The 27,970-nt window shown below is 41.6% G+C and overlaps 1 protein-coding gene across 2 annotated transcripts in view; it reads right to left on the minus strand.

Annotated features, from left to right (window-relative positions):
• Window positions 1-26,239, minus strand: part of CPE (carboxypeptidase E) — a 65,257-nt gene extending 39,018 nt beyond the window's left edge. The window contains exon 1 of one of the 2 annotated variants that reach the window (XM_083755819.1): window positions 25,695-26,239. In XM_083755819.1, the coding sequence (XP_083611945.1) occupies window positions 25,695-26,016 (322 nt within the window). In that variant the 5' untranslated portion in view covers window positions 26,017-26,239. The remainder of the gene's footprint in view (window positions 1-25,694) is intronic. The other variant, XM_083755818.1, reaches the window with a different exon arrangement.
• Window positions 26,240-27,970: the final 1,731 nt, after the last annotated feature.

Genomic DNA, 27,970 nt, shown 5'->3' on the forward strand with positions numbered 1-27,970 from the left:
TCGAATCCCCGCGACGGGGTGAGCTCCTGTTGCTTGGTCCCTGCTCCTGCCAACCTAGCAATTCGAAAGCACATCAAAGTGCAAGTAGATAAATAGGTACCGCTCTGGCAGGAAGGTAAACGGAAGCTGTACACCAGCTCGCTCGGCCAGTAAAGCGAGATGAGCGCCCCATAGCGATCCATAGTTAAAAGTAGAAGTCAGCAAATGCATTCTCTTTTTTGCTCTTCAAAATAGGGTAACCCTAATTTATTACATTTATATCCTACCTTTCTCCCAAGAAACACACACACACACACATTTTATTTTCACAACAACCCTGTGAAGTTGGTTAGGCTGATAATAGGGCCCAAGTTCACCCAGTGAGCTTAATGGGTAAGCAGGGATTTGAGCCATAGTTTTTCCAATCCTGGGATGCGGGTGGCGCTGTGGGTAAAACCTCAGCGCCTAGGACTTGCCGATCGCATGGTCGGCGGTTCAAATCCCCGCGGTGGGGTGCGCTCCCGTTGTTCGGTCCCAGCACCTGCCAACCTAGCAGTTCAAAAGCACCCTCGGATGCAAGTAGATAAATAGGGACCGCTTACCAGCGGGAAGGTAAACGGCGTTCCGTGTGCTGCGCTGGCTCGCCAGATGCAGCTTGTCACGCTGGCCACGTGACCCAGAAGTATCTGCGGACAGCGCTGGCTCCCAGCCTATAGAGTGAGATGAGTGCACAACCCTAGAGTCTGGCAAGACTGGCCCGTACGGGCAGAGGTACCTTTACCTTTACCTTTTTCCAATCCTAGTCCAGAACATTCATCATTAAACCATACTGGATCCTGTGAACTCTTGCATGCACTCTACTATTCCCCAGAATCTTCCTCAAATATAAAAAGATGGATAACAAGATAACAATGCTATTATTAATTTGTATTATCCTATTAGTATTATTGGCAGAAGCAGCTTTCCTACCACTCAGTGCCCTAAAATCCAAAAATACAAATCAATCGATAAAAAGGTTCATTCAAAGAAAAACTTGAAACTCTCTGGATAAGAGCAGCTAATGAGCTGCAAGTTATATAGTGCCTGGAGAATTGTACCTGTGAGTTCATGCCTACTATTGTCATGGAGAGAAGGCAGAGCCTCAGGAAGTCAAGGCATAAGGGATGGAAAAATCCTAAAACAAAAGTCCTAGAACTCAAAATTTAAAATTAAAATTAAAGGCAAGCACAAGTTAAAGTTAACATGAATTTTCACATCTGCTATTACTGTCTTCAGCATTTGGCACCTCTAGTTTTATTTGGAATTATACATTATATGTTTTTCCTGTGCAGTTTGCTCTCATGCAGTTTAACAGCTAATGGTTTTCACAGCGTCTGTTCCATTGAACTCTATAAAGACTGCATGGAGTACAAAAGTTGTTGCAAATCAGCATTTTCGATATCACACTTATGATGTTACAAGCATCCATGTAATATGATCACAAATGGCCAGGTTCAGGGCGGTTTGTAGAGAGGAATGACAAAGAAGAAGAAAATATGGCAGATAACAACAGAACAAGCCTAACCATGTCTTCTCAGAAGTAAGTCATATTTAATTTGCTAGGGCTTACTCCCAGGTTAAAAGCAAAATAGGCTAACACCAAGGAAGGGAGACTGGTATGGTAAATACCAGACTTCACATGGTTTGCTCACCCAAGGTAGCGTGGAAAACCAGAGTTACAGACTACACAATAATATGTGTGAGCAGAACATTAATTAATGCTGTAAACTAAGGTTGTTTCAAGATACAACATAAATCATTAAAAAGAAATGGGTTGGAACCAGACTGTTACATGGACTTAGGTCCCATGGAAATTAAAGTGGAAAAATCAGTCACGACTAAATGAAGTCCCACTGATTTCAATAGGACCACAGCAAAAATAACTCACACAGGATTCAACCCTCTCTTTTTAAAAATAAAGCAGGTTTTTAATAGCTGGGGCTTGATTAATAAGATAAACAAAGGAAGAAGAAAACATGATTTGAAAACTAAGCACAGTGGTTAAACATATGGGTAGGTATTTTTGTAAATCTCAATTGCTACTGCTTTAAATGAATGTCGCTTCAACATTCTGTATCACTGATACTTAACCCCTTCACATTTAAGCAAAATGGGTAAGACAATGACAGATAATTGTTGGAGATGAGCTTTACTCAGAGCAGGTGACTTTCATAAGCTGGGGGGCATAAGGTGTACAAATTTGAGCATAATGTAAAGTAATTATTATTAGACAAATTACTACAGATCTGTCATCATTAAGATTTCTTTTAGGATACATCAAGGATGTAATGGCATGTGAAAAGCCAGGATTGGCCAATTACTTAACTGCTTCATATTGAACAGAGATGGCAAATAAATGGGAAGGTGCCTTATATGACCTACCTTACATTCTAAGCTCTGCTTGAAGAAAGGGTTACTAGTACAATGAGATTTAAAAAAATATAAATAATAATAATTTATTTTTAGAAAAATTGCTTTCAAAAGAATACTGCTATAGGCAATTTAAAATTCTGAGGCTAAAATCAGTTAAATCAGCATAATGAAATGGATGCATTATTATTATTTTATTGCTATTGTATTACAGATATTGCCATTTGTGCCTACTCATTGTGATTTGAGAACTTTATATCGTAGATTACATAGAGAAATGAAGGGCGTGAGGGAGAAATGTTGCGTCTGTCTTTTTTTTTTTGTCCTTATTCGAAATGAACTGCTGAGAAGTGCAGACCCAGAATAATAGCGCTTCTGAAGGTTATCATGATTCACAGTGGCATTTTGATTAGCAGCGTAGTCTAAAGAATCAATCTTGAATCAAAAACTCACTCTAGAAACCTTAAACTTTACTAAGCCTTTAATGCATGTTGCCTTTCAGCAAGATAAAAAAGAAGCCTTCTCACATTTAAACCACTCTGTCAGTTTTTTAAAAAACCGCTTTAAAGTTGTAGAAAACATGCTGATTTTTATTTATATAGCCGCTTTCAAGGTCTCTGAATCAGAAGCTCTTCATGTTTTATCCAGCCAATCTGCTGAACATATTTTTGCATGAGCTCATTTGCCAAGGCATGGTACAGTAAATGTCGTCCTTCTATTGTCACTCAGGTAAGCACCTCATTTCACTACTTTGAAGTGCTTCTTAGAATTCCACCAAATATCGCTATCTTCCCCATTGTGTTGAGCACACCCACAGTATGAACATACAAAGCTACCTTATACATTGATCTATCATTGTCTACTCTGACTGGCAGAGTCTCAGATATGCCCTCTCCTTATCAGGTTTTGATGTATCTCAAGGTCGGCAAGCCATTTACCATATTTTTCGCTCTATAAGACACACCCAACCATAAGATGCACCTAGTTTTTAGAGGAGGAAAACAAGAAAAGCCAGCAAGAGCCGCAGACTCTCTCACTCGGTGCGGCTCTTTAAAGATAGAGCAGCTCTTGCTGACTTTTCCGGGAGGTGGGAGAAGGGACTGATGGGCTGCCCTCCGTCCCTTTTCCCACCTCCCTGAAAAGCCAAAGCAAGCTGCGCAGCTATCGCTGAAGCCAGAAGAGCAATAGTGAAAGCTGTGCAGCCCGTAAGGGCTCCCTTCCGTTCCTCCTCCTGCTTCGCTGGGAAGCCAGCAGAACAAGAGGCGCTGCGCAGTTCTCACTCTTGTTCTGCTGGGTTCAGTGATAGCTGCGTTGCCTGCATTCACTCCATAAGACGCACACACATTTCCCCTTACTTTTTAGGAGGAAAAAAGTGTGTCTTATGGAGCAAAAAATACGGTATTTGGCAAACTTCAGTTTGGTTAGGCACAAAACATTCCATTTTCTTCTCTAATTAAAAACCACCCATCTGCTCAGAAAGTCCTCTTCATGTGAGAAGAGAGTCTTACATTACTTTGAATAAAGACTTCCATAATGTTTCTAGTAAGTACCACTCTATGTCAATCCAATTCACACACACCTACAATCAATAATTTTAATCATTCCAGGACAGCCCTCTGCCCTCATCTAAATGATCGTTTAGTTTTCCTTCCAATCTTGAGCAAAATTCTTATTTTAGTCCATTTGGAAGTTCATTAGCAAATTTAGCAGGTTAAAGATTATTTGGAAATTAAGCATTTCATCATGAGAAAGTTAAAAATATGGCTCAGACCTCATGGGACTGTGCTACCTTAGAATGCAGGTGAGAGGATCATGGGACTGCATCCAGTCTAAACTTTTTGCCTGTGGAAAGCTAACAATTCAGGAAGAGGAGTTCTACCCAAGCCTTCTGCCCATGGACGTAGTCAAGGGGTGCAGGGAGGGACAGCATCCCTCCCAAATCAACAAAAATCAATAAAATACACAGATAACAGAGTTTCTGCCCCCTCCTAACAAAAGGCTTGCCCCCCTAACAAAAATCCAGGCTACACCGATACTTCTACCTAATGCATTAGCTTTCCATATGCAGGGAGTTTTGCAGTGGAGAAGAAATGAAATGTGATCATTCACATGCATTTTGGGGTGGAGCAGTCCCAGGAGAGTTGTTAGATTTCCTTCTTCACTTCCTTTCTCTCCCTCCTCCCCTGCCAATTTTGCTTTAGCCCCTAAATCCTGGTTCTGAACTGAGAGGCAGGGCTGAGGGGAAGAATCTCAGGATTCTGTGACTGTCTAACTTTATATCTGATGGAGAAATTCCCTATTGAAAGTTGAGGAAGGATGAAAAGGGACTAGGATCACTGTATACAACATCACACAGCTCCTCATTTACAAAAGATCAAAGTGATTTTGTTCCCTCTCATTTCACATTCCCTCTGAGAATCACAAACACACACACACAAATCAGTGTCATTTTACTGACATTTAAAAATGCTAAATCAATAGTAACTAGGTTGTCTCTTCTTCCACAATTTGCACCTTAGAGTATGTGAATTTTATCTTGCACATTATGAATGCCTCGTATTCAGGTCAAGGGAAGATGCAGGTATTTTTTGCTTTTTGCTTCTTTTCTTGCAGTTCCTACAAAACGAAACAAACTGCTTGAAATTTCCGTATCCACTCTGTCATGCTCCTTTCCCAATGAAAAGTGTAATCCAACCTCCTACCTGCAGGCCAAATTAGGCCCAAAAGAGTCCTAATTTGGCCCACCCATGAAGAAGTTTTCCCTGAACAATGCTCTCCTGCCCCACACCTGCTGTTGTATGTGGCATCAGGTATAGAGCAGGTGAATAGAATTGCTCCAAAGGAACAATGGTGAGACTTAAACTCCTGGTGGTTGTTCAGCAAGAGAAGGTTGCTGGTGTGGTATGCACTCAGTAAAGGGCATCACTCACTGCCCCGGCTGTGGGATTCTGCACCAGCTACAGCCTCCAGACCATCCATAAAGGAAGCCTCACATCAAGCACATTGCAGTAGTCTAAATGTCAGGTTACCAGTGCATGAGTCATAGTGGCTAACTATCCCTGACGAGGATCTTTCTGACATAATGAACAGAATGGGTTACTGTGGTCCTGCCTCTCACTCAGGAGTGAGTGACCCATTCTCTGCAACATGTCAAAGGATGGCACCCACACCCTTATTGTTCCCTAAACGAGTTTCACTCCTTTGGGTTCACCCTGCTACTGGTATTTTACCACACTACAGCAGTGCTGCTGATTTAGTAGTTCTAGCAGGATGTCCCAAGACAAATCAGTGAACTTGGAACTGAGACTCGGCTAGTTTAACTGCAATGAGCCCAGACATCTCTGCCTCCTTTCTTGGGGCGTTGCCACAGGAAAGATGACATGTTAATTGCTTGGGTGCACAGGGAAACAGTTTGTGCAGTCGCTGTGTTCCTTGATCAGATCCCTTGTTTTATTAAATGCTGGCAGGTATTTCTACACAAAGATGTTGTGCTGTGGCACATTAAAAATGCTCGACAGCACTGAAAATCAAGACTTAGGAAGCCATCAAAAGAAATGATAAGCCTTTGATAATATTTCATGGAGTTTTATGACAAAAAACCTTCTGGGGATGGGGGTAGGCCAAGAGTTTGAAAATGGTATAAGTGCGATATACTCTGAACAAAAAGCAAAACTAATTGTGAATAATGTGGTTACAGAAGAAATTCCTATTGAAAAAGGGACACGTCAGGGATGCCCAATCTCTCCATTACTTTTTATATCGGTCCTGGAGGTCCTGTTGAACATGATCAGAAAGGACCAGCTGGTTAAAGGAATACAGGTCGGAGTTAAACAATATAAACTGAGAGCCTTCGCAGATGATTTAGTACTTACATTGCAAGAGCCGGAATCTAGTACCAAAAGAGTATTAGAACTAATTCAAGAGTTTGGTCAAGTAGCAGGATTTAAATTAAATAAGTTGAAAACGAAGGTTTTGGAGAAAAATTTAACAACATTGGAGAAAGTAAAGTTTCAGAGTGAGACAGGGTTAACGGTGGTTAAGAAAGTGAAATATTTGGGGATAAATATGTCATCTAAAAATCTGAATTTATTTAAAGATAATTATGAGAAAACCTGGGCGGAAGTAAAAAAAAGACTTAGAAATTTGGTCAAATATGAAGCTTTCCTTGTTGGGTCGAATTTCAGTTATAAAAATGAATGTATTGCCTAGAATGTTGTTTTTGTTCCAAACATTGCAAATAGTGGATAAGATGGATTGTTTTAAGAAATGGCAGAAAGATATTTCTAAGTTTGTCTGGCAGGGCAAGAAGCCTAGAATAAAATTTAAGATATTAACTGATTCGAAAGAAAGGGGCGGATTTGCCCTGCCAGACCTTAAATTGTATTATGAATCAGCAGCTTTTTGCTGGTTGAAAGAATGGCTACTTCTAGAAAATTCTGATGTTTTGGATTTAGAAGGTTATGACAATCTTTTTGGATGGCATGCATACCTGTGGTACGACAAGGCAAAAGTTCATAAAGGTTTTAAAAATCATATTGTCAGAAAAGCACTATATAATGTCTGGATTAGATATAAAGATTTGTTGGAAAGTAAAACTCCAAGGTGGTTGTCGCCAATGGAGGCAAAAGCTATTAAAAAACTAAACATGGAGGTTAACTGGCCGAGATATTGGGAAATTTTGGAACAAGAAGGAGACAGACTGAAATTGCAAAGTTTTGAGAAGTTAAAAGGGAAAGTGAGAGATTGGCTGCATTATTATCAGATAATGGAAGTTTTTAAACTAGACAGGAAAGTTGGCTTCCAGGTGGAAAAATCAAAACTAGAAACTGAATTGCTAGAACCTAGTACTAAGAACTTGTCAAAAATGTATAACTTGTTGTTGAAATGGAATACACAAGATGAAATGGTTAAATCTGCAATGATTAAATGGGCGCAGGATATTGGTCATGACATAATGTTTGCTGACTGGGAAAAGTTATGGACCACCGGGATGAAATTTACGGCATGTAGTGCCTTGAGAGAAAATATTATGAAAATGATTTATAGGTGGTACATAACCCCAGTCAAGCTTGCAAAAATTTATCATTCGCCCGAGAACAAATGTTGGAAGTGTAAAGAAAGGGAGGGAACATTCTTCCACCTTTGGTGGACGTGCCCAAGGATTAAGGCTTTCTGGGAACTGATCTATAATGAACTGAAAAAAGTACTTAGGTACACTTTCCCTAAGAAACCAGAGGCCTTTCTCCTGGGCATAGTCGGCCAATTGGTTGTAAAGAAGGATAGAACCTTTTTTATGTATGCCACAACAGCAGCAAGAATTCTTATAGCAAAGTACTGGAAGACACCAGATTTACCCACCGTGGAAGAGTGGCAGATGAAAGTGATGGACTACATGGGCTTGGCAGAGATGACGAGCAGAATTCGAGACCAGGGAAGAGCAACGGCGGAAGAAGATTGGAAAAAATTTAAAGACTATTTAAAGAAATATTCTAAAATCAGTGAATGCTAGATTGATGTTGAATGAGAAAAATAGGGGTTAATAGCGATAATGGTTAAGTGGAAGAATCTGAACAATTTGTATAATCAATTTGAAAAAAAGGGAGGGATTTGCTAATTAACTATCTCGACATGAGAATGCAGAAAGGGGAGGTACGAGGAAGTCGGGAGAGTAAGGACCATGAAATTAAGAGCCTGAAACTATACGTGTTGTATGTTTTCTTTATTGTCTTGTCTCTTTTGTTATGGATGGAAAACTAAATAAAAATCATTTTGAAAAAAAAAAGATAATTTGCTTTGCTATGCAAATACTTCGCTACACACTAATGGGATTTAAGTGGCCTGCATAAAAGACTGCAGCCCAAGACTACCCTTAGGATTTGTCCAGACTGGCAGGAATCCAGGAAAGAGAGACAGCTCCTAAACAAACTTTCTTCAAGAAGGGGAAATTGGCAAAGTAGTAGGAAAGTCATGTGTTTATTATCATTCAATACTAACAGTTAAAAGTGATGTGACCAATTGATTTTGAAAATGCAGCATGCTGCCTTTCTGCTATAAATGGCATTCGAGGCAGCTTAACAATCAGTCATAATAAAAATCCAAAGCAGCAGATAAAAGTATTGGGACAGAAGATTAAATAATCACAACAGCCAAGAACTCAAAACACAAGAATCAGAGAACAGACTTCACTCAGCATCTATACACAGTAGAAAAAGTGGGTTTCTGTCAGTAGACAGTTCTGTAGTCTGACCACACACATAGAAAAGTCATTCTCCTTACTTCTGCAGGGCAGAGAAGGGCTAATGCTATAGAAAGAGAGAGCACATCTTGCCCTTGAGCTCTCTAAACAAATTGCTTAGTTCTTTGGATCTTGGCACCAAGGACACAGCTATAGATAAAAGTTGCAACAGTTAACTGACTAGTTGGTTACATTAAACGAGGTGTGGGGCCTCCAGAGGTTGTTGAACTACAGCTCCCATCAGCTGTAGCAAGCCGGGTGAATAGCCAGGGATTATAGGAACTGTATTTCAGCAACATCTTGGGAGGGGTTAAAGGTTCTCCACACCTGTATGAAATTATTTTGTAAAAAAAAACCTCTTTGGGCAGAGCAATCCTAAAGCTGACCAAAGGGCAGCTGAGAGGCTGTTGGTGCATAAGAACCAGGAGGATGCCAGTGATCCATCTGGTCCAGCATCCGTTCTCACAGTGGCCAACCAGATGCCTTGAGAAAGCATATAAGGAGAATCTGAGCAAAACAGCCACTGTCTCTCTTGTGGTTTCCAGAACTGATATGCTTCCTCTGACTGCAGCATAAATGCCACTCTGCTGGAGAGAGAAGCCTATCAGCGGGAAGCACTCATGATGCCAGAACATGCACCGCTGAATACCCACAGAAAGCTGTGTTGGCTTACATGTTGCACCAAACATTGGTGGGAGGAGTGGTATGTCAGGGGAGGGCATGGATATATAGGATCCTAAGGAGCTTCATTGCCTGGACATGATCCCAAAAGGACACAGAACAATGTCAGCCCTGAAGCTGGTGAATAATTTCCTTCCTGTTGGAATCAAAACTCTCCATCACCACCAAACCTTCTGCCAGCTGGCAAGGCTTCTGCTATGGCTATTGCTCCACTACAGAATCTCTTGGCCTTTGGAATCCTCTTCAAATCAATGATAGAGATGTCCTTGATTTTAGTTTTCAAATAGTATTTTTTAATACAAGGACTTGTAAAAGCTGCAGATGGGCAAGCATCATCTTGAAAGATATCTTTGTTCTTCTGCTGCACACAGGAATATTGTCTCTGCTAAGATGACGCCTCTTATAGACATATTTGTGCATCATTTAAAAACAAAGACAATACTTCCTTTCTTCAGTTGTATTGATTTTACCTGTACAGAAAATTATGCAAATTGAAATCAATATTTGACTCAAAGTTATTTGTTGGAACATTTATTTGAACATATGAAATTGGATCTTTGGTTCCCATAGCTCTGTATTGTTTATGCTGAAATGCTGAAGATATGTTGCAAGTCACACTGGAGTCTTCCACAACTCTACTTGGAGATGCTAGAAATTTACAGTACATCCCTATGTATGTTTACTTGAGATTGATGGGACATATTCCTATGTGTGTGTAGGACTGCAGGCTGAATCTACATGAAAGCAATGGGCTCTAGCACTGAGCCATGGCTTCATCCCCCAGTGGGGCCTTCATTAATAAATAGAGTCTATTTATCTATGTCTGTATATATCTATGTCTATAAATAAGGACATGACATGAGTAGTGCCGCTAGATTTACTGAGCCTGCTCAAGTACGCAGTGTGCTGCTTAATCATTCAATCAATCAAGCCTGGCTTCCAATCCTACTTACAGTACAAGCCCACACTGTCTGCTCAGCAGTAAATCCCACTGAGCTCCATGGGACTTACTCACAGGCAGTGGATATAGGACTGAAGTCTTAGTCTTATCTAGGAGGTTATTTTAAGGGCTTAAGGACCATCTATATGTGGTTGATGGACCATGTCCCAGCATGCTGCTTGAAAGCATCAGGAAGGCAAGTCTCATCAAGACTAAGAGCCCTTGAGCAATACAGACAGATCAAAATGGGAGGGGGGATATGCATGTGTGTGAGAGAGAAAGAAAGGGGGTTATACTGGTTAAATAGGCACTTGCATATAAACATTTTCACTTGTATCTTCATAACTTAAAATACAGCCACCCCATACAAAGAAAGATGGCCTTGTTAAATCACAGAAGTGATATTCTCTGTGGATTCTGTCTACCGTTCCAGGCAAACCGCAGTTCCTGCCCCTACTTTTCCAGTTCACTTGGCCCAATTTACTTGTTGACAAGTTGATGCAATTATGTGGTTTAATCAAATATCAAGGTTGGTTGTTTTTTTACACAGCACTCTGGCATTCTTCCTTCATCCCCAGCAAATTCATAGCCTGCAGATTAAGATGCCAGCTGAAATAGAAACAGCACTATGAACTCTGTACTGTTCTTACATTTATTCCTGCAGCCACCCACTTTATATACTTGTGCATCTGGCACTTGTATTTTCTGTATAACAGCATACTTTATATTTATTTTTATTCCTTAAAATATTTATAGACTGCCTTCTCATTAGAAGTATAACAAGGTGGTACATAACATAAAAGAGTACAGAACAGAACAGACAAAAAAAATACAAGGCTACTGTAATATCTAAAAAAAATCATGTCAATACATTGGTGGGTGCAAAACTTCAAATTACAAATACCGATTTGAACAATTCAGCTTCCGAAAGTTATCTAAAAGAAAGCAGGGGTGACTCATTATATTTGAAAAGAGCTTCACACTAAAGGCTTAGTCCATCATGAAGACTGGGGACTGCAAAAAGTGCCCAACCAGAAGATCTGAGGTTAAATATGAGGTCCTTAAGATTCTTTGGGCCCAGATTGTGTTGAGTTTTTGAATTAACACAATAACCTTGAACCTGGCTGAGTAGCAAATTGGCAATCAGAGCAGCTCTCTCTCAAGGAGTAGCCTGTTGCCAGTAACCACAACTTTTGGCCCAGATACAAGAGCAGTCTCATATGAAGGGCATTGCAGTAATTTAAGTCTTGAAATTTATTTTATTTTTTAAAATTATATTTCTATCCCACCCATCTTCCAAAATGAGCTCAGGGCAGTTACCAATGCATGGACCACTGTGGTCTCTCTATCCCAGTCTAGAGATGGAAGTGAGCAGTTGTATTCTTAGCTACAAAGCTCATTTGGGCCTCTAGTAACAAAGATGAATCAAGGGGTATCTTTAAGCTGCACACCTGCTCAGAGGACCTGCAACCCCATACAGAAAAGGTAGCTGATCTATCTCCCAGAAACAGGATCCACACACACTGTATCAAGGTATTAGTCCAGGGCTTACATAGACTGACTCAGATGTAATATGCAAATGGAATTTGGTATCATCAGTGTACTGATGTCTTCTCCAAAACTTCCAATGACTTCTCCCAACAGGTTCATGTAGATGTTGAATAGCACTAAGGACAATAAAGTGCCCCTTCGTGCTCAGCAGCACAAATGTCAAGCAGCTGAAGAACACTCTCACAATGCTGTTATTTGGAGATAGCTGGTAGGAACACAGCCACTGAAAAACATTGTCACCCATACCCATCCCACAAAATCAGTTCAGAAGGATACCATGACCAATGGAACCAAAAGTGACTAAGACATTAAGCAGAAGGAGGGGGGCTGCACTCTCCCCGAGCTTCTCTCTTTAAAGGTCATCCATCAAGGTGACCAAGGCTGGATCTAGACACATAAAAAAAAAACATTTTAGGAAAACGCATTGAAAACTTCATAATGGAAAATCACACTGGCTAAAGTCGGGGCTCCACAGCGCCATCTGTTGTCACAGTGTTATAACGCATATACTGTACAACACTTTTTCTTTACTAATGTAGCTGAGTCCCAAGGCTGAAATGAATCCAGATTTTCACTTTTATCCAGGAATGTCGGCAGTTGTTTCAAATGGGCAATAGTTGTCACAAACCATTGGGTCCAGGGCCAACTTGTTCAAGAGGGTCTGCTCCTTGCTAAAGAGTGTATACTACAAACAAGTTTATTTTCTTCATGCAGTCATCTTCACAATGAAGACAATGGGCAGACTAAAAATCATGGGTTGTGTCCAACACTGCTGTTCTGCTCACACAATAGACTTCTGCTTGCACAACAGAACTCCCCCCTCCACTCCTCTGCAGCCTCTGGAGCCGATATTAGGGGTGTTAAGGGTAAGGAAGAGGAAGTCCCATTGCATGAGTGGAAAGCTGCTCATACAGTGTTGAATGCAACTCTTGTGTTTCTAAATAATTAAAAATAAAACTGCACTGAAGCCAAAGCTCTAATAGGAAGGCTTAGAAATCTGTGGATTAGTGAAGCAGATAAAAATCCCTCTTCATTACGCAACTGCCCTGTCACACAGTTAAACAAAATGTTGGACTAACCCATGATAAGTTTTTTTTCTGCAGGAGATGGAGCAGGTCCTAGGATGGGTCGCCACTCACACTGGGAAGGATTATTCAGTTAAAGGGTGGGTTGCCCTTGCAGGAGGGCCATCCCCTTTCTTCTTCAGTTGCACAACTGCCCAAGCAAAAAAAAAAAGTTTAACAAAACTAAATGGGCCTGGCAACCATGAAAGCATATAAATGAAGTAGGTATGAAGAAGAAGAGAAAAAGTGCCCACAAGAAACACATCTCTCCCCCCAGCTCATTATCTGATATTGTCCGATGCTGCAGCATCCTCTGCAGGAAAACACTTTACATTCTGCAACACACTCGAACCACCTAGGACAAAATCATGTGTGCATGTGCAATGTATAGTATTAGCAAAATTAAAATAAGAAGCACATTCCTGCTGCCCTACATAACAGTTTCCTAGTACTGCTCTCATCAAGATTTGAATTTAAATTGGCTGAGTTTCAATGCAGAGGGCTGAATTCTCTGTTGTCTTACACTCGTGCTAACCTCCTGAAAATCACCTAGTGCAAGATATATAACACAATCTTTGGCCCCAAGAGCACATTTTTCTGTGCAATCTGATGGGATCTGCTTTTGTTTAGAATGGGGTATTACTGGAACCAATCATCTATTTTTACATTCTTGGGAATAATGAATTGCTATAGCATAAATCACTAAAGCAAAAGGGGGGGGGGGTATCTGTGGAAATCCAAAAGCACCTGATGTAAATCAGAGTTGAAGAACTGCATGATCTTTATAAATAAACATGAAGAGGTAACATCTCTCACACTAAAGGAATCAGTTAAAGCAAAATCCTGAAACTATAAGAAGAGCCCATTTGCCCATGGGAAGCTGGCAAGCAAGATCTGGCATTCAGAGATATATTGCTTCCAATAGCAAAAATTGTCTCCTTAACTGCCAGCAAATTCCACGTACCAGAATAATTTATATACAGAGATTTCCTACATGTAAAGACATTTTAAATACTAGTTGATTAAACAGGTGGCACCTCCAAGAAATAAACAGGAGTACATATGTGTGCAGTCAACATAATAGGCACCGTGGCAGCTTGCTGTGCCAATAGCATGTTTTGCTATTATACACGTACTGAGAATCTTTTAAGGTGTCATTCCCCCCTTTGAAAACCTGTGAACCTCATAAGCTCCATTTACAACAAATTATAAAAAACACCATGCTGCCCAGCGTTTTTCAGAGCAGGGCTGCACCTTTAAATACTGCCTACACCAGATGGTCTTGACATAAAAGCAGCAGGAGACAACATTTTAATGCTACTCAAACAAGCAACTTGTGCTAGTCGCAGACCAATGGAAGCAGCCTCAGCCGGCTAATCCTCTCTGTAACCATAGCAACTTCTATTTCAGACAGTTCCACGATTTTCAAGTCATATGGGCCTGCGTGAGTCCAAGTACCTCTTTTCCAACACTACTAATGCAACCAGGTATATTTTCTCCTGTGTTAGGAAACTGCATTTCAAGGATTTCACTGAGAGAAAAGCCTGAATTCGTTTTTCCTATGCAGATTTATGCAGTTATCAGTTTCCATATGGCACGCCTTGTGACATGAGGCTGAACTGATATCATAAATCAGGGAAGGAACATTCTGCGTGGCTTAAATGGGGCTTCTCAAACTCGGGAGGGCAGGGAAAGAAGAGAAGGATTCTGCAAGTGCCACAAATTTTCCAAAAAAAAGTATTTGCTCCATCTGTCAGAAAGAGACAGAAAGAGTCTGTTTGCAGAGGGAAATGCAGCCAGCATCACAGTACACTATACAAAAAAATCAGGCTCCTAACTCTCCGTGACTTGGCTTCAAGAACACCTACTCTCAGGTATGAAAATCTCGCAACTAATGCCATTAACAAAAAAACAAAATATCCACAATATATAGAGATGAATAGAGAGCCTGAGGAAGGTTACATGCTTATATAAGATCCCATGTCACCTGAATAGCGATTCTGCCACTATGGTCTACTCCTGTGTCCATTTCCAAGAGAGAGTTTTGGTGAGACGCTTACAACCTGAGCTGCCCTGTGCTCTTGATCCTCACTTGCTCATTTTCTCAGGCAAAAGGAAACCTTTACAGGGGGAGTGGTGAATCTTTGGCCCTTCATACGCTGCAGGACTACAACTCCCAACCCTGGCTATTGGTCATGCTGGTTGCAGCAAATGGAAGTTGAGAGTCAAACTACATCTGGAGGGCAAACTACATCTGGAGGAGTTCCCACTCCTGTTTTAGAGTCGAGGTGCGAGGGAACACATAAAATAGTGGCAGAATATTGCTCTCCGGCAACAGATCAGAGGTACAGAAAAGCTAAAAGGGTGCACATTCAGATTACTAGGAGTTATAGAAACAAAGGCTCACATCATGAGAGGATCCAGTCACAAATCTGTAATGTCATGTCTCATTTGACCCCTAGATCCATCTGGAAATAAATCACCTTTCTTAGCTGGACGAAAGTCCCACAACATATCATAAGTATACAAGTACAACCACATTCTCCCAAATTAGCGGAGCCTCAAATTCTATTAAATACAACTGGAATAGAGTTGTGAAAGTGCAAAGTCAATGAGTAAACACTGCACACAATCCACCAAGTTTAACTATTATTATGAAACCTTCTTTTACGTCTTTTTGAGCTGCAGCCTTGAAAGCCTCAGGGAAACGAACATAATCTGCACAGCAGTCATGAGTAAGAAACACTCTGACCCCCATGTTTTTTTACAAGCTAGATCATAAAATTGGAAGTTCCATTGGTTCTAAAACTTTTTCTCCCCTGCAAACCACTTGAAAATTGCCAAGGATCTTGGTGGACCACTTAATTTTTATTTTATTTTTTTGCCTGTTGCGGAAATTGTAATGTACTCTGCTATATGCTGTATGATTTTTAATGGTTTTATTGCTTCTTTTATTTCTTACATATTGTATTTTATTATACCACAATCCCATACAATTCAAATTATATTGCAATAAAATACAATATAATAAATCAAAGAAGTAATAAAAATACAGTTAGAAATGCATTATATGTGAAGACTTAATGCAACCGATGGGAGACCATAGCTTGAGAAACCCAATCTAGTCAAACCTGTGCCAAAGGACAAAATCCACCACTACATCACCCCTGAGAGGCGGCCACCCAGTCTTTGTCATCTACCACCTTCCAAGGCTCTCATTTCACCATCAAACAGTTTGAGGGAGAAAGGCTCCAGGATTCTTGAAAAAGTGTGCAAGCTTTCAATAGGAAAATTTCCAGTCCTCTTCTTTCACCTTCACCTAAACACACACACACCTTCATGCTGGTCTCCATCTTCTCTTACTCCCACCCCATTTTCCTTCTAGCACTGATACTTGCAATGTTTGAAGAGGTTCAATAATGTTTTTACAACATGCTGCTTGGGGAAATCTTAGGAAATATGAAAAGAGTATATAAAGTCTTTGAATCCAATCCTTCTGGCAAGGTCAGAAACTTCTCTAGAGAATCTGTTCAGTGTTAAAACCCATGCAACAAGCTTAGCCTAAGAGCCAAGTGCTTCACTAGAACAAATGATTACTTTCTATATAGTTCTAGTGTAGCTCTGCATGGGTGGTATTTAGCACACAAGGAGGAATTTTCCAAGTAAGGTACTTATCTCTCTTTGGCACAGAGTTCCTTTAATTTAAAGTGATTCTTTTATTAGCCTCTATTAAGTTTACTATCTATTGGAGGAACAATCTAGCATATTGTAACACACCAAAACAAGATGTTACACTGTAGCATCAACATTCCTACAATTACAATAGCAAATAAATAGGCCACAGAAGTCAACTCAAATTGATGCATATAATCATGCTTGCCTCTTCTGTTAACCTGAATGGTAGTCTGTAAAATAGCAACATGGTCGTATTTGAAGCACCAATTTTTGAAGCCACTATAAACAACAAATATGTTCACTATATCTTGTCTTGTTTAATGAAAATGTTTGCGTGAACATCTGTATACATGCTTTAGCCTTGGAATTTTCACAGATCCAAGTATCTCTGTTTTCCATCAATTTAAAAAATAACTGCAAAAGATAAAACCTTTGGATGAACCCACAAGCATCTTTAAAAATAATGTGAAAGCACTTTCTTAAAATGGCAGCCTTTCTTTTTCTTTAAGCCAATTATTTGCTAACATCTTTTTTGTTTTGAAAAAGCATCCATTTAAAGGTAGAGATTCCAGTGCACTTCCAAAACATTTTACAACTTTTTGTAAATTAAACTGACATTTATTGCCAAATGCAGGAAATACACCCATTCCCTTAAAAAAAAACCCTTCATTAAAAAGTACTCAGCGTGCACATTTTTATGGCTTCACCAGCGAGAAAGAAAAATGTTGCTGTAAGTTGAACTCAACAAGGCCCTTTGAACTGCTGGGGAATTTAAGTAAGTAAAAGATTATTTAGATATTACAAGAGATTTGGGGGAAAGGGAGTTTGCTTAAGTGCTTTGAATGTAGCAGAAACGGTCAAAGTGCAGCCCCAAACCCCACATTGGAGAGCACAATAATATCACATGAATATTCAAGCCCCTCAGCTGTTGTAACATCCCATACAGACCTTTGGAATATATCTTCTTGAGTCATGTTTAAATTTTACTCACATGTAATTTTCAGACATTTTAAGATATCCCCAAAGGACTCGTTCTTTGTCCTCCTGCACCAGCTTACGTCCTAAGAGAGTTGCCAAGTGTTCCTTACTTTAAGTGGCTCTTTTGGCATTAAAGTTCCACAGCACATACAGATCCTTTATTTCAAGCACCATGCCTGCAGCTTCCCTTACAATGAAGATATGTTGAGATGGAAATGCCCTCCATCACATATACCAGGGGGGAGGACCTTTTCCAGCTTCAGGGCCACATTCCAGTGATTGGTTCAGCTAGAGGTAGAGCAATACAAATGCAAGTCAGGTAAGGTGATCAGAATTATGATGGGGAAGTCAGACAATGCCAACATGTTAAAAGTAGAAGATGATGATAAAAAACTACTGGTGGACAGGTTGATCAACCAATTGCAAAGCATGTGGCTTTCAGCCTACAGAATCTTTTTTTTTTTCCTTTGCTGAAGACGCTGCAAAGCATTTTACTTGGGTTCTGGTTTTGACTGAAACTGCATTTGTCCTATATTTATGCCAAATGGCAGGTTTTTAGCCCCATGCTTAAGCGCTACATTTAATAGAAAGCCGACCCCTTATGCTCCGCACCAAGTGAGATCAACTCATTTCAAACACTGAAGAATGCTAAATAAGCCAACACCTAGTAACTAGATTCTAGTTTTTAAAACACACACAAGATTCAGACATGCTTAATTTTCACTGACGTGCAAGCCAGATAACTACAGCAGAACAAAACATTGTTGTATGCACATGGAATTTCTGTAGCTAGGTGAATAAAAATGACATACAACTGAATGCCACTATTTATAAGTACCAGGAAATATCTGAGCCGCAACAGCTGTATCAAGAATGATGCTGTTTGACTGCTGCTATGTTCCATTCCCCCACGCTTGGGCTTCGGAGACAGAGAAGGCTGTAGATTACAGCAGAATCCGTCAAAAGAAGGAGAATGTGCATACAGTCATCATCTCTATTTTCTCACCAAGAAAAGCAACTGAGCATGGAAACCATCCATGGTACAAGAGCCAGGACTGACCAAAATGTAATCAGATTCTACAACTCTAGTTAAAGTCACTGCCTGCCTCTGATTCCTAGGCAGTATGCCTACAAATTACTATTTGCTGGGAACACCAGACAAGAGCTATTGCTTTCATGGTCTGTTTTATATGGGCTTCCCAAAGGCCTCTGGTTGGCCACAGTATGAAACAGGATGCTGGACTGATCCAACAGGGCTCTTGTCAGTTACCACCAGAGGAAGTCAGAATAAAAAGTAATCGGAGATAACAATAAGTGAACAACATGGAAAATGTAGCGGTACCATAAACCTCCAGAGAATGGCAAATAAAAATAATTTTAAAATAAATAAATTGCTTTGAGCCTCTCGTGCCTTGTGCATGACAACTTAATATAATTCAGCATATTACTTCAGAATGTGAGAATGATGCCAAGGAAAGGCCACAGCGAAGATGCAATTGTTTCAGACAACATAGTCCCAAGCCACTTTATGTTGTAGGTTTTCAGAATCATAACTTAATCCAGGCATCCCAGCGAAGACTGCCAAAAGTAACAACCCTCCAGACTAAGGCAGCATTTGACTTTTAAACCACTAGGACATGGAAACTCCCTACATATCCCCACATGCATATCCCTACAATTTCTGGGTCCTCTGCCATGAGGAGCCTTACATTATCGAGGCAATGCAGTATGCTATAGATAAGTCACTCTCCTCTTTTCTTGCACATCATCTGCCTCAATTGCTGTGATTCATGTTGCTGGTGTGAAATGCAATGCTGTGAAGAATCCAGATGAGATAATTTAAGTCATCAGTCATGCTTTGATCCGATTAGCAAAAGGAAGACACAAACCATTTATTACAGAGAAGCAACATCGATACGGATGAGTAAGACAACTTATTACTTTTTTGTGAGGCAATGGAAACTACAGCTTATATGACCCCTTTATATCGTTGGTCAAAATAAGCTGCAGCATCAAAACTACATTTAGCAAATTCCAATCAAGATATAGCCTATGATCATGTAAGTTCTTCAGACAAGGTGTTGTGGGGCAACTTGTTCCTGAGGTCTACATTTTTGTTTTACTTATCTCTGAGAAAGGGCACAGTAAATAGGAACTCTGTAGTCCAGTTACATTTTTCACACAAAAAATCTATTATCCTTTGCTAGCATTCAATAAACCATCAAAGACTTTTGGCCAAGCAAAAGCTGGCATTCTCCCATTTTTAACATTTAGCAGCTCTAGGAGAAGAGTCTAGGAAAAAAGCCACTCTGTATTTTTTTTAAGTGCATAATTGGTTTTCAAGATTTGCCAAGATACTTTTAAAAGAATGACACAATAAGCCAGATCTGTTCCTGGAGAACTATTCTGGTCTCTAATGTATACTTTGTAGGGTATTTAAATAAAGGGTTTTATGTTGTTGAGGGTTTTTTTTAGAAAGAAAAACTTTTCTTACAACCAATTCAAGACACCAGTCCATTAGGTCCATCCCAGCTGTGGTGAGCTCAGGAAGTTTTCTACAAGCTACAAAGAGTGTGAACACACTGTATTTTATTTTAATATCTGCTGAGTAAACCTCTATTAACTAACAAGCAGTGGTGAGCTAAAAGGCCACCCTGGAGTATATTAAAAGGGTGGTCAGAATTAAAGTCGGGAAGCATACTCGACCCCATGATTTTAGAAATCCATGGAGGGAAGGGAGGAGGCCTGAAGATTAAATGAAGTTGTAAAAAAGAAAAGATATAAAATATGGATGTTATGGAAAATGTTAAAACTAATATATATATTATGAATGACACCAGTCCATTAGTCCTCAGGAGGACATGGTGTTTCAACAGCAATATTCTGGAGCTGTGTGACAATACGTCCAAATATGCCAACCGTAAAGTAACTTTATGCTGGCACACAAAACACTGGTAGAAATATTTAGGGAAGAGCCATGGTTCAGTAGAAGAGCACCTGCTTTACATGCAGAAAGTCCAAGGTTCAATCCCCAGCATCTCTGGGTGTAGCTGAGAGAGACTCCTGCCTGCAACCCTTGAGAGCTGCTGACAGTTAGTATACTATTGACAGCTCTGAGCTAGATAGACCAATGGTCTGTATAAGGTAACTTCTTGTTTTCCTGGGACTGGGATGCCTTCTGGAAATCAGATTAGTTGCTTGTGCAATCTAATCAATACCTCAACATGTTTCTCTCTATCTGCTTTCTTCACCCCTAGTGACTGCAGTCACTGAAATTTACTCTATGGCCCTATATGTATGGTCCTGCCCTTTCTTCTGCACAACCTCATCCAGGGTTCAGTTTCTTGGTCACACTATAATACAATGCAATATTACCTTTCAAATATGTCCAAGATTGCTGCTTTTTTAAAAAAAAATAAATCCCATGTATAAACTGCAGCTCAATCCGATGCAATTTTTATTTTTGAAACTTTTCTATCTAGCAGCCAGATCATGGGTTCCTGAGTTCCTTCACCCACAGTTGGCCACTCTTGCAGGTGGGGTGGGGGTAGGCACCCACCTATCAACCACCTGACTTCACCATACTGTCAGGTGATTCATTTTCCCCTTGCACAAAAGGATGAGCCAAGCTGATTCAAATGTTGCTTGAAGTCACCGCCAATCACCTGATTCATGCCAACTTCAAGATCTGCTTTTGGTGGGGGGGGGGGGTTCAGTGCAAAATGGAGTCCCTACTAGGGAACTTTGTGGTGCAGTCAGCTGATTGGCGGTGATAGCAAGCCTCTGTTGCCAATGAACAATTGGAGGCTCACTTTAAGGCCTAAATGATCCTCTCAATGTTCAGCTTGACATACATGATACAAAATATGCTCATGTGCATATTCACAAAGTGAGACATAGATCTATATGACATAAGTTTTAGCAGGCAGGCTAAGCCTCTTCCTTTTCCAGACCTCCTCCAAGAATCAGCATAGGTCACAATATTTAACAAGCAGCATTCTTATTCAGTGTCATTCAATCAAACAAACAAACAGAGGAGCAACAACTGTATTAATTTGTGCTTTCTATGTTTTGCAAGACGATTAAGAACAACATAAACCCATACTGTATATATGTGTGTGTGTGTGTGTGTATTTATGTATAGCTTGTTTATGAAATCTAAGCTCCCTGAAGTATGCACTCAGACAGAAGACACGTGCATTATGTATGACTGCAACAGCTGACCAGATTTGTTAACTTATCAGTCTAACAAACTTACCGGCCTTCCAGAGAGTACTTAACTTATTGGCCACGTTTACATCAAACAGTGAAAGCACTATGATACCATTTAAATAGTCTCTGGTTCCCCCAAAGAATTATGGGAGCTTTAGTTTGATAAGTGTGCTGAGGGCTGATGGAAGACCCCTGTTCCCCTTCCAGAAATGCAATTCCCAGAGTGGTATAATGACCAACCCCACTTCACAGGGAACTCTAAGGGAATAGATGGTTTCCTAACAACTCGCAGCACCCTTAGCAAACACCCAGAATCCTTTGGGGGAAGCCATGAATGTTTCAAGTGGTATCACCATGCTTTAAATGTATGTTCTAAGTGTGCCTATTGTTATTCTAGAAATAAGGTGGGATGTAACTACTTTTTAAAACCACTTTAAAAAATGCAACTAGAATAAGCTTTGTGGAAACTGACCTTCTAATCTGACTTCAGCATCTCTTGAAATAGCAGAGCCTGGTGCAAGAATCTAAAAACATCCATAGTTGCATCTACAAGCTATCTTCTCCGGGAAGTGACAGTCCCAAGTTCAAATCTTACCTTCAAAGTGGCAATTTCCCCTCAGGTTCAAATACCATTTCCATGGTTTCAGATGGAGACCTAGGCTGACCCAATTCTTGTGCTGGCAGAAATCTATTGAAACTGCCATGGTTTGTGCTAGCAAAGGCTCTTACCCTGCAACATAATTCTCAGCCACTTCCTAAGCTCCAAAATATGGTGTGATGCCCCTAAAGTGCAAAATCATGTAGAACAAGTAATCTAGAAATGTTGAGTACAATGAGGAACCCACAACGACACGGGTTTTTAGCATGGTTGTATGATGGTTAATTTACAAGCTGAAACATTTTAATGTACAGAAATTATTTCAATGCAGCTAAGTCTTCTGCATAAACAGCATTCAGCCTGTAATGAAGTAGTGCCTTATTATATACCTTTCTCACTTTTTTGGGGGGGGGGGCTCCAACCTTCATAGATCCATCCCCTATAGAACTCCTCAGAGACAAGACCCACAAATTCATGCTTCATATAATTTCAGCAGGGATGGGAATAACAGAAATATGAGTCATAGACCATTGCCTTTTCTGTTTTGTATAACATCCAGACTAGATACCAGTGACACTTTGGAATGTATATTTGAAATACTAACAAAAATTCAAAGGGGGGGGGGATAAAATGGGCAGGGAAGGGTCCTAAATGGAGGCTGTTTAGCGGAGTGTGGATAAGTCATTGCTGCTGTTGCTAAGCTTTGATTTTATTGTTTTGCTGTATGTTTCTAAACTGTTTTATAAGCCTGGATTTGTATTTTTAAACATGTTATAAGCTGTTTTGTGGAATATTTCCCTTTAAATATGCGTGTCAACATACACACACACTTGAAACAGGTGTCCCCCCCCCCTCCATCCTTACATGGTGTGCATGTTTCACAAACATATGGTCCTAAGCAGGTTTTCTTCCTGATCTTTTCCTTCCCTTCAATGTCTTCCTTAGCTCTTGACACTTGCAGTATTCATCACTCCCACACTGTTCTCCCAATAGATTCGGGAGTTCTCACAATCAAGCCTCTATTCACAAAACCCAAGGTTAATTCACTGATCTCTTGGTATAAAGACACTGAGTTTCTAATAAAAATAAAGCTTTGGCAAATTAAAAAGTCAAATCATTCTGTTGCTCAGCTTAGAAGGGGTACAGCTTTGGGAATTTTCAAAGGCACACACAACCAAACAAAGATTAAGCCGTGCTAGCAGCCAAGAACTATTTTGGCTTGACAGAACATGTGGCTGAATCTTAAGGTGAGCCAAGGTTTTCCTAGGAAGAACGAAAAGAAAACTTTTGAAGACTTGGGTTTTCCAGGCAATGAAGGACAATTGGTACATTCTGTAGCTTTACCACAAAAAAGCAGCAGAGCAGCTTCTGAGTCTTGCTCTAATTTATGCAGACTAGTGCCATAGTATTAGTTCTTTGAGATGTGTCCATCAGTACCATTGATGATACCATGGAGGCTGTATAATCCATTTCATTTTGTTTTTTATTCCTATTTCCTGATATATTGCAAGCCTAAATCTTAGTTTATAGCTAAAAGCACTTGTTTACTAATTTTAGAAAGTGCTGAGCCTCTTTTTATCTTTTAGATTATGGGACATGTTTGGTTGCTTTAACAGGAATGCTAAATATAAAACATTCTGTTGTGCTTCGTCTTTTTTAAAGTCAGACCCATCACAACCAAGATTTTTCAGCCTCTATATGTCCATGTACTTCAGTACAATACAATTACAGTATGTCAGCAGGCAACTTGCTGACGACAAAGACAGCAGGAGCACTGCTTCAACAAGAATGATATTCCAACTCCCATCCCAGACTACATAATAAGTTTCACACATTAACATACGCATTAACAGTGCAATCCCGTACATGTCTACTCAAAAATAAGCCCCATGGAGTTCAATAGGATTTATTTCCAAAGAAATAGATACAAGACTGCAGCCTAACACAATTTTCACCATTCACAAATATTGTTAACATGACCCAGCATTTCCATTTATGGACATCATAAAAACTGTCCTCTCCTAAAAGCGACACAGTAGCCAATAGGCAGCTTCCCTTTGAAATGCTAGTTTGAGGGATAATAGATCTGAAGTCAAGAAGACGAACCCTGCCTTGTCATATGTCATGCTCCATACAGACTCTAAGCACTGGCCCTCACAGAACTGATGTCATGAAAAATCATAAAAGGAGCAGAACAATTAACCTCAAGCTTCCCATCCCCAAGAGCTCAGAAAGCTTTTCAAAATAAAGCTGCAAACCAGGACATTGTCTGTGGCCAACAAATAAGGTCATCTATAAACTCTGATGTCCCTTTGAAGTGAATAGAACCTAATCCAGGTCGCGTGGCCAGCGTGACAAACTGCATCTGGCGAGCCAGGGCGGCACACGGAAACGCCGTTTACCTTCCCGCTAGTAAGCGGTCCCTATTTATCTACTTGCACCCGGGGGTGCTTTCGAACTGCTATGTTGGCAGGCGCTGGGACCGAGCAACAGAAGCGCACCCCGCTGCGGGGATTCGAACTGCTGACCTGACGATTGGCAGGTCCTAGGCGCTGAGGTTTTACCCACAGCGCCACCCGCTGGTACCTTGATCTATAACAGGGATTGGAAACCTGTGGCTCTACAGGTGTAGTTAAGACTCCAGTTCCCATCAATCCCAACTAGCATGGCCAGTGGTGGAAGATTATGGGAGGGCCAGCTTCAATGGCATCTGGAGATTCAAGCCTATAAGAAACCATCCCACCAAATGGCTCTCTACCTGCTTCTCTTCCCACTCCAATAAGGCTGGCACAGATGAATCCTTTTCCCAACTAATTCCCTTAAACCAGGAAGATTTCAGCTGCCCATCCAAAGTCATTCCACGGTGAAATACGTCGCACGTGGCCTCTGCCATGACACAAGCAGCTCAGCCAGCCCACTAAGCCGAGTCGAAATCATGGCTGCGAAGGTGTAGGCAGAGATCCTCAAAGCCTGGTTACCAGGAAAGATTATCATTATCACCATAGCATCCCTTGCATGCGTCTCCAGGTCTGCGTACGCACGTAACCGTACTGGGAACACAGCACATTGTACCATACTGGGAACACAGCACATTGTACCCTCGCTGCCATAAAAGGGGGTCACCATGTCCAGGATTTCAAAGGTCTCTTAACTCTCCTTCCAGCATGAGGTCATGATCCCCGAAATAGACCCACCGCCATCAAGGGGATCGTGGTGACCTCAATGCTGAGAAACAAGGCAGGAATTTGCAAGGGAGAGAGGTTGTTTATTCCACCTGAGAAAGCAAAGGAAAAAATGGGGGCGGTGGGGTGGAGGAAAGAGGAGACACCCAGGACACCCCCAACCCAGCACTGCGTCAGGGGCTTCCCTTACCAGGCTCGTGCTCGCCCGGGTTGTCGGAGAGCTCGATGACCAGCAGCTCCCGGCCCTCGGAGCTGCGGCCCACGGTGTAGATCCTGCTGATGGACGAGCACTGCAGCCACACCGAGACCATCGCCTCGCGCATCTCCGGGTAGCGGTGGTACTCGAAGGAGATGCCGTCCTCCTGGCTGAGGCGGCGACGCCGGTTCGCCGAGCCGCCGCCTGCCGCTTCGGGCTGCTCCGCCTCGGAGCCCTGCTGCCGCAAGGCGAAGGCGCCCAGCGCGCCGCAGAGCGCCGCCAGCAGCAGCGCCCAGAGCCCACCTCGCCGCGCCATGCCTGACGGAGAAGAAGGACGGGCGAGCGAGCGAGCGAGCGCGGCTGGCAATGCGCGCTTCTGCCTCTGCTTCTTCGCTCAGCTGCTGCCTTGACGTGCTGCGTCGACGCGGGCTGCGCTCCCTCTGCGCCCGCCTCCCCCTCCCGCAGGCGGAGAAACCTGCTCCGTCCAGGAAGAGCGCTCGCGCCGCAGACTGCACTACTCGCGCCGCAGCCGCCGGGGGGAGACGCAAGGATGTACCACTGCCGCGCGCGGGGGATGCGAAGGTGTGACGTGCCGCCACGCGCGCGCGCGCCGCCCGTCCACCTGGCAGCGCACAGGCGCCGCGACTGGCCAGGGCCAAGCGCCCTGCAGGTTTGGCGCCAGAATCTTCGTCGCGCGCGTCCAGAGGTGCGGGAGGGTGTGCCTCTCAGGACACTCTGCACATGCCCCAAACCTCTCCATAGGATGAAGTGCATGTATGCCTGCCTGCCTGCCAGAACGCGTGCCACCCTAGGAGCCAACTCTTAGAGGCCGAGGTCACTTTGCCCCCACCCCCTACAATAAAATATTTGAGGGGACCTGCCAGTGCCGGATTTATGTATAAGCTAAACAAGCTGTAGCTTAGGGCCCCACTCTCTTGCGGCCCCCTCAAAAAAAATTCAAGGAAAAAACAACTGGATGTACATTTCCAAAATATAAGAAAAAAATAAAAATAAAATAATTGTTATGAATAAAAAATCATTTAAAGTTAGAACTTAATGATTATTTCAATATCAATATACTTCTTAATTGTATTTCAGTTCAACAATTACTTTGATAAAATACATATTTTGTTATGTGCAAATGGCTTTAGATACCTATTAGGTCCATAAATTACCGTATAGCATATATTCAACACAAAATACAGTGATAATTTGTTGTTGTCAAAGGACAGCTGGACATATAAAGGGCCCCATTACCTCCAGTAGCTTAGGGGCTCATCAAGCCTAAATCTGGCCCTGGCACCTCCCCCCCTCCCCCCCAGTTAATGACCATTGCTATTCAAATGGTGTGTGTGTGTACCGTATCATGTGATTGATTATGCAGGGAGGGGAACACCCCATATTTTATTCGGGTTGGCCATGCGTGCCACAATCAGGGTGCGACTGGGCTTCAACATCCCACAAGGTTCTGCTGTTTTCCCATGCTCAAAAGTCACTGTTCGTTTCACGTTTGTTGAGTAGTCAGCTGTACAGCTGCAGATAAAACGTTTTAGGTGTGTTTTAAGTGCATTATACAAACGTGACACCAGATGGCGCTGGTAAGCTAATGCCAAATTACATATACTGTACAGGTATACAGTTGTTGTTGTTGTTGTTTAGTCGTTTAGTCGTGTCCGACTCTTCGTGACCCCATGGACCAGAGAACGCCAGGCACCTCTGTCCTCCACTGCCTCCCACAGTTTGGTCAAACTCATGCTGGTAACCTCGAAAACACTATCCAACCATCTCGTCCTCTGCCGTCCCCTTCTCCTTGTGCCCTCCATCTTTCCCAACATCAGGGTCTTCTCCAGGGAGTCTTCTCTTCTCATGAGGTGGCCAAAGTACTGGAGCCTCAGCTTCACAATTTGTCCTTCCAGTGAGCACTCAGGGTTGATTTCCTTCAGTATGGAGAGGTTTGATCTTCTTGCAGTCCATGGGACTCTCAAGAGTCTTCTCCAGCACCATAATTCCAAAGCATCAATTCTTCGGCGATCAGCCTTCTTTATGGTCCAGCTCTCACTTCCATACATCACTACTGGGAAAACCATAGCTTTAACTATACGAACCTTTGTTGGCAAGGTGATGTCTCTACTTCTCAAGATGCTGTCTAGGCCTGTCATTGCCCTTCTCCCAAGAAGCAGGCGTCTTTTAATTTCGTGGCTGCTGTCACCATCTGCAGTGATCATTGAGCCCAAGAAAGTAAAATCTCTCACTACCTCCATTTCTTCCCC

This window comes from Podarcis gaigeae (assembly GCF_964106915.1).
Source record: "Podarcis gaigeae genome assembly, chromosome: 9".
In the NCBI taxonomy this organism is placed as follows: domain Eukaryota; kingdom Metazoa; phylum Chordata; class Lepidosauria; order Squamata; family Lacertidae; genus Podarcis; species Podarcis gaigeae.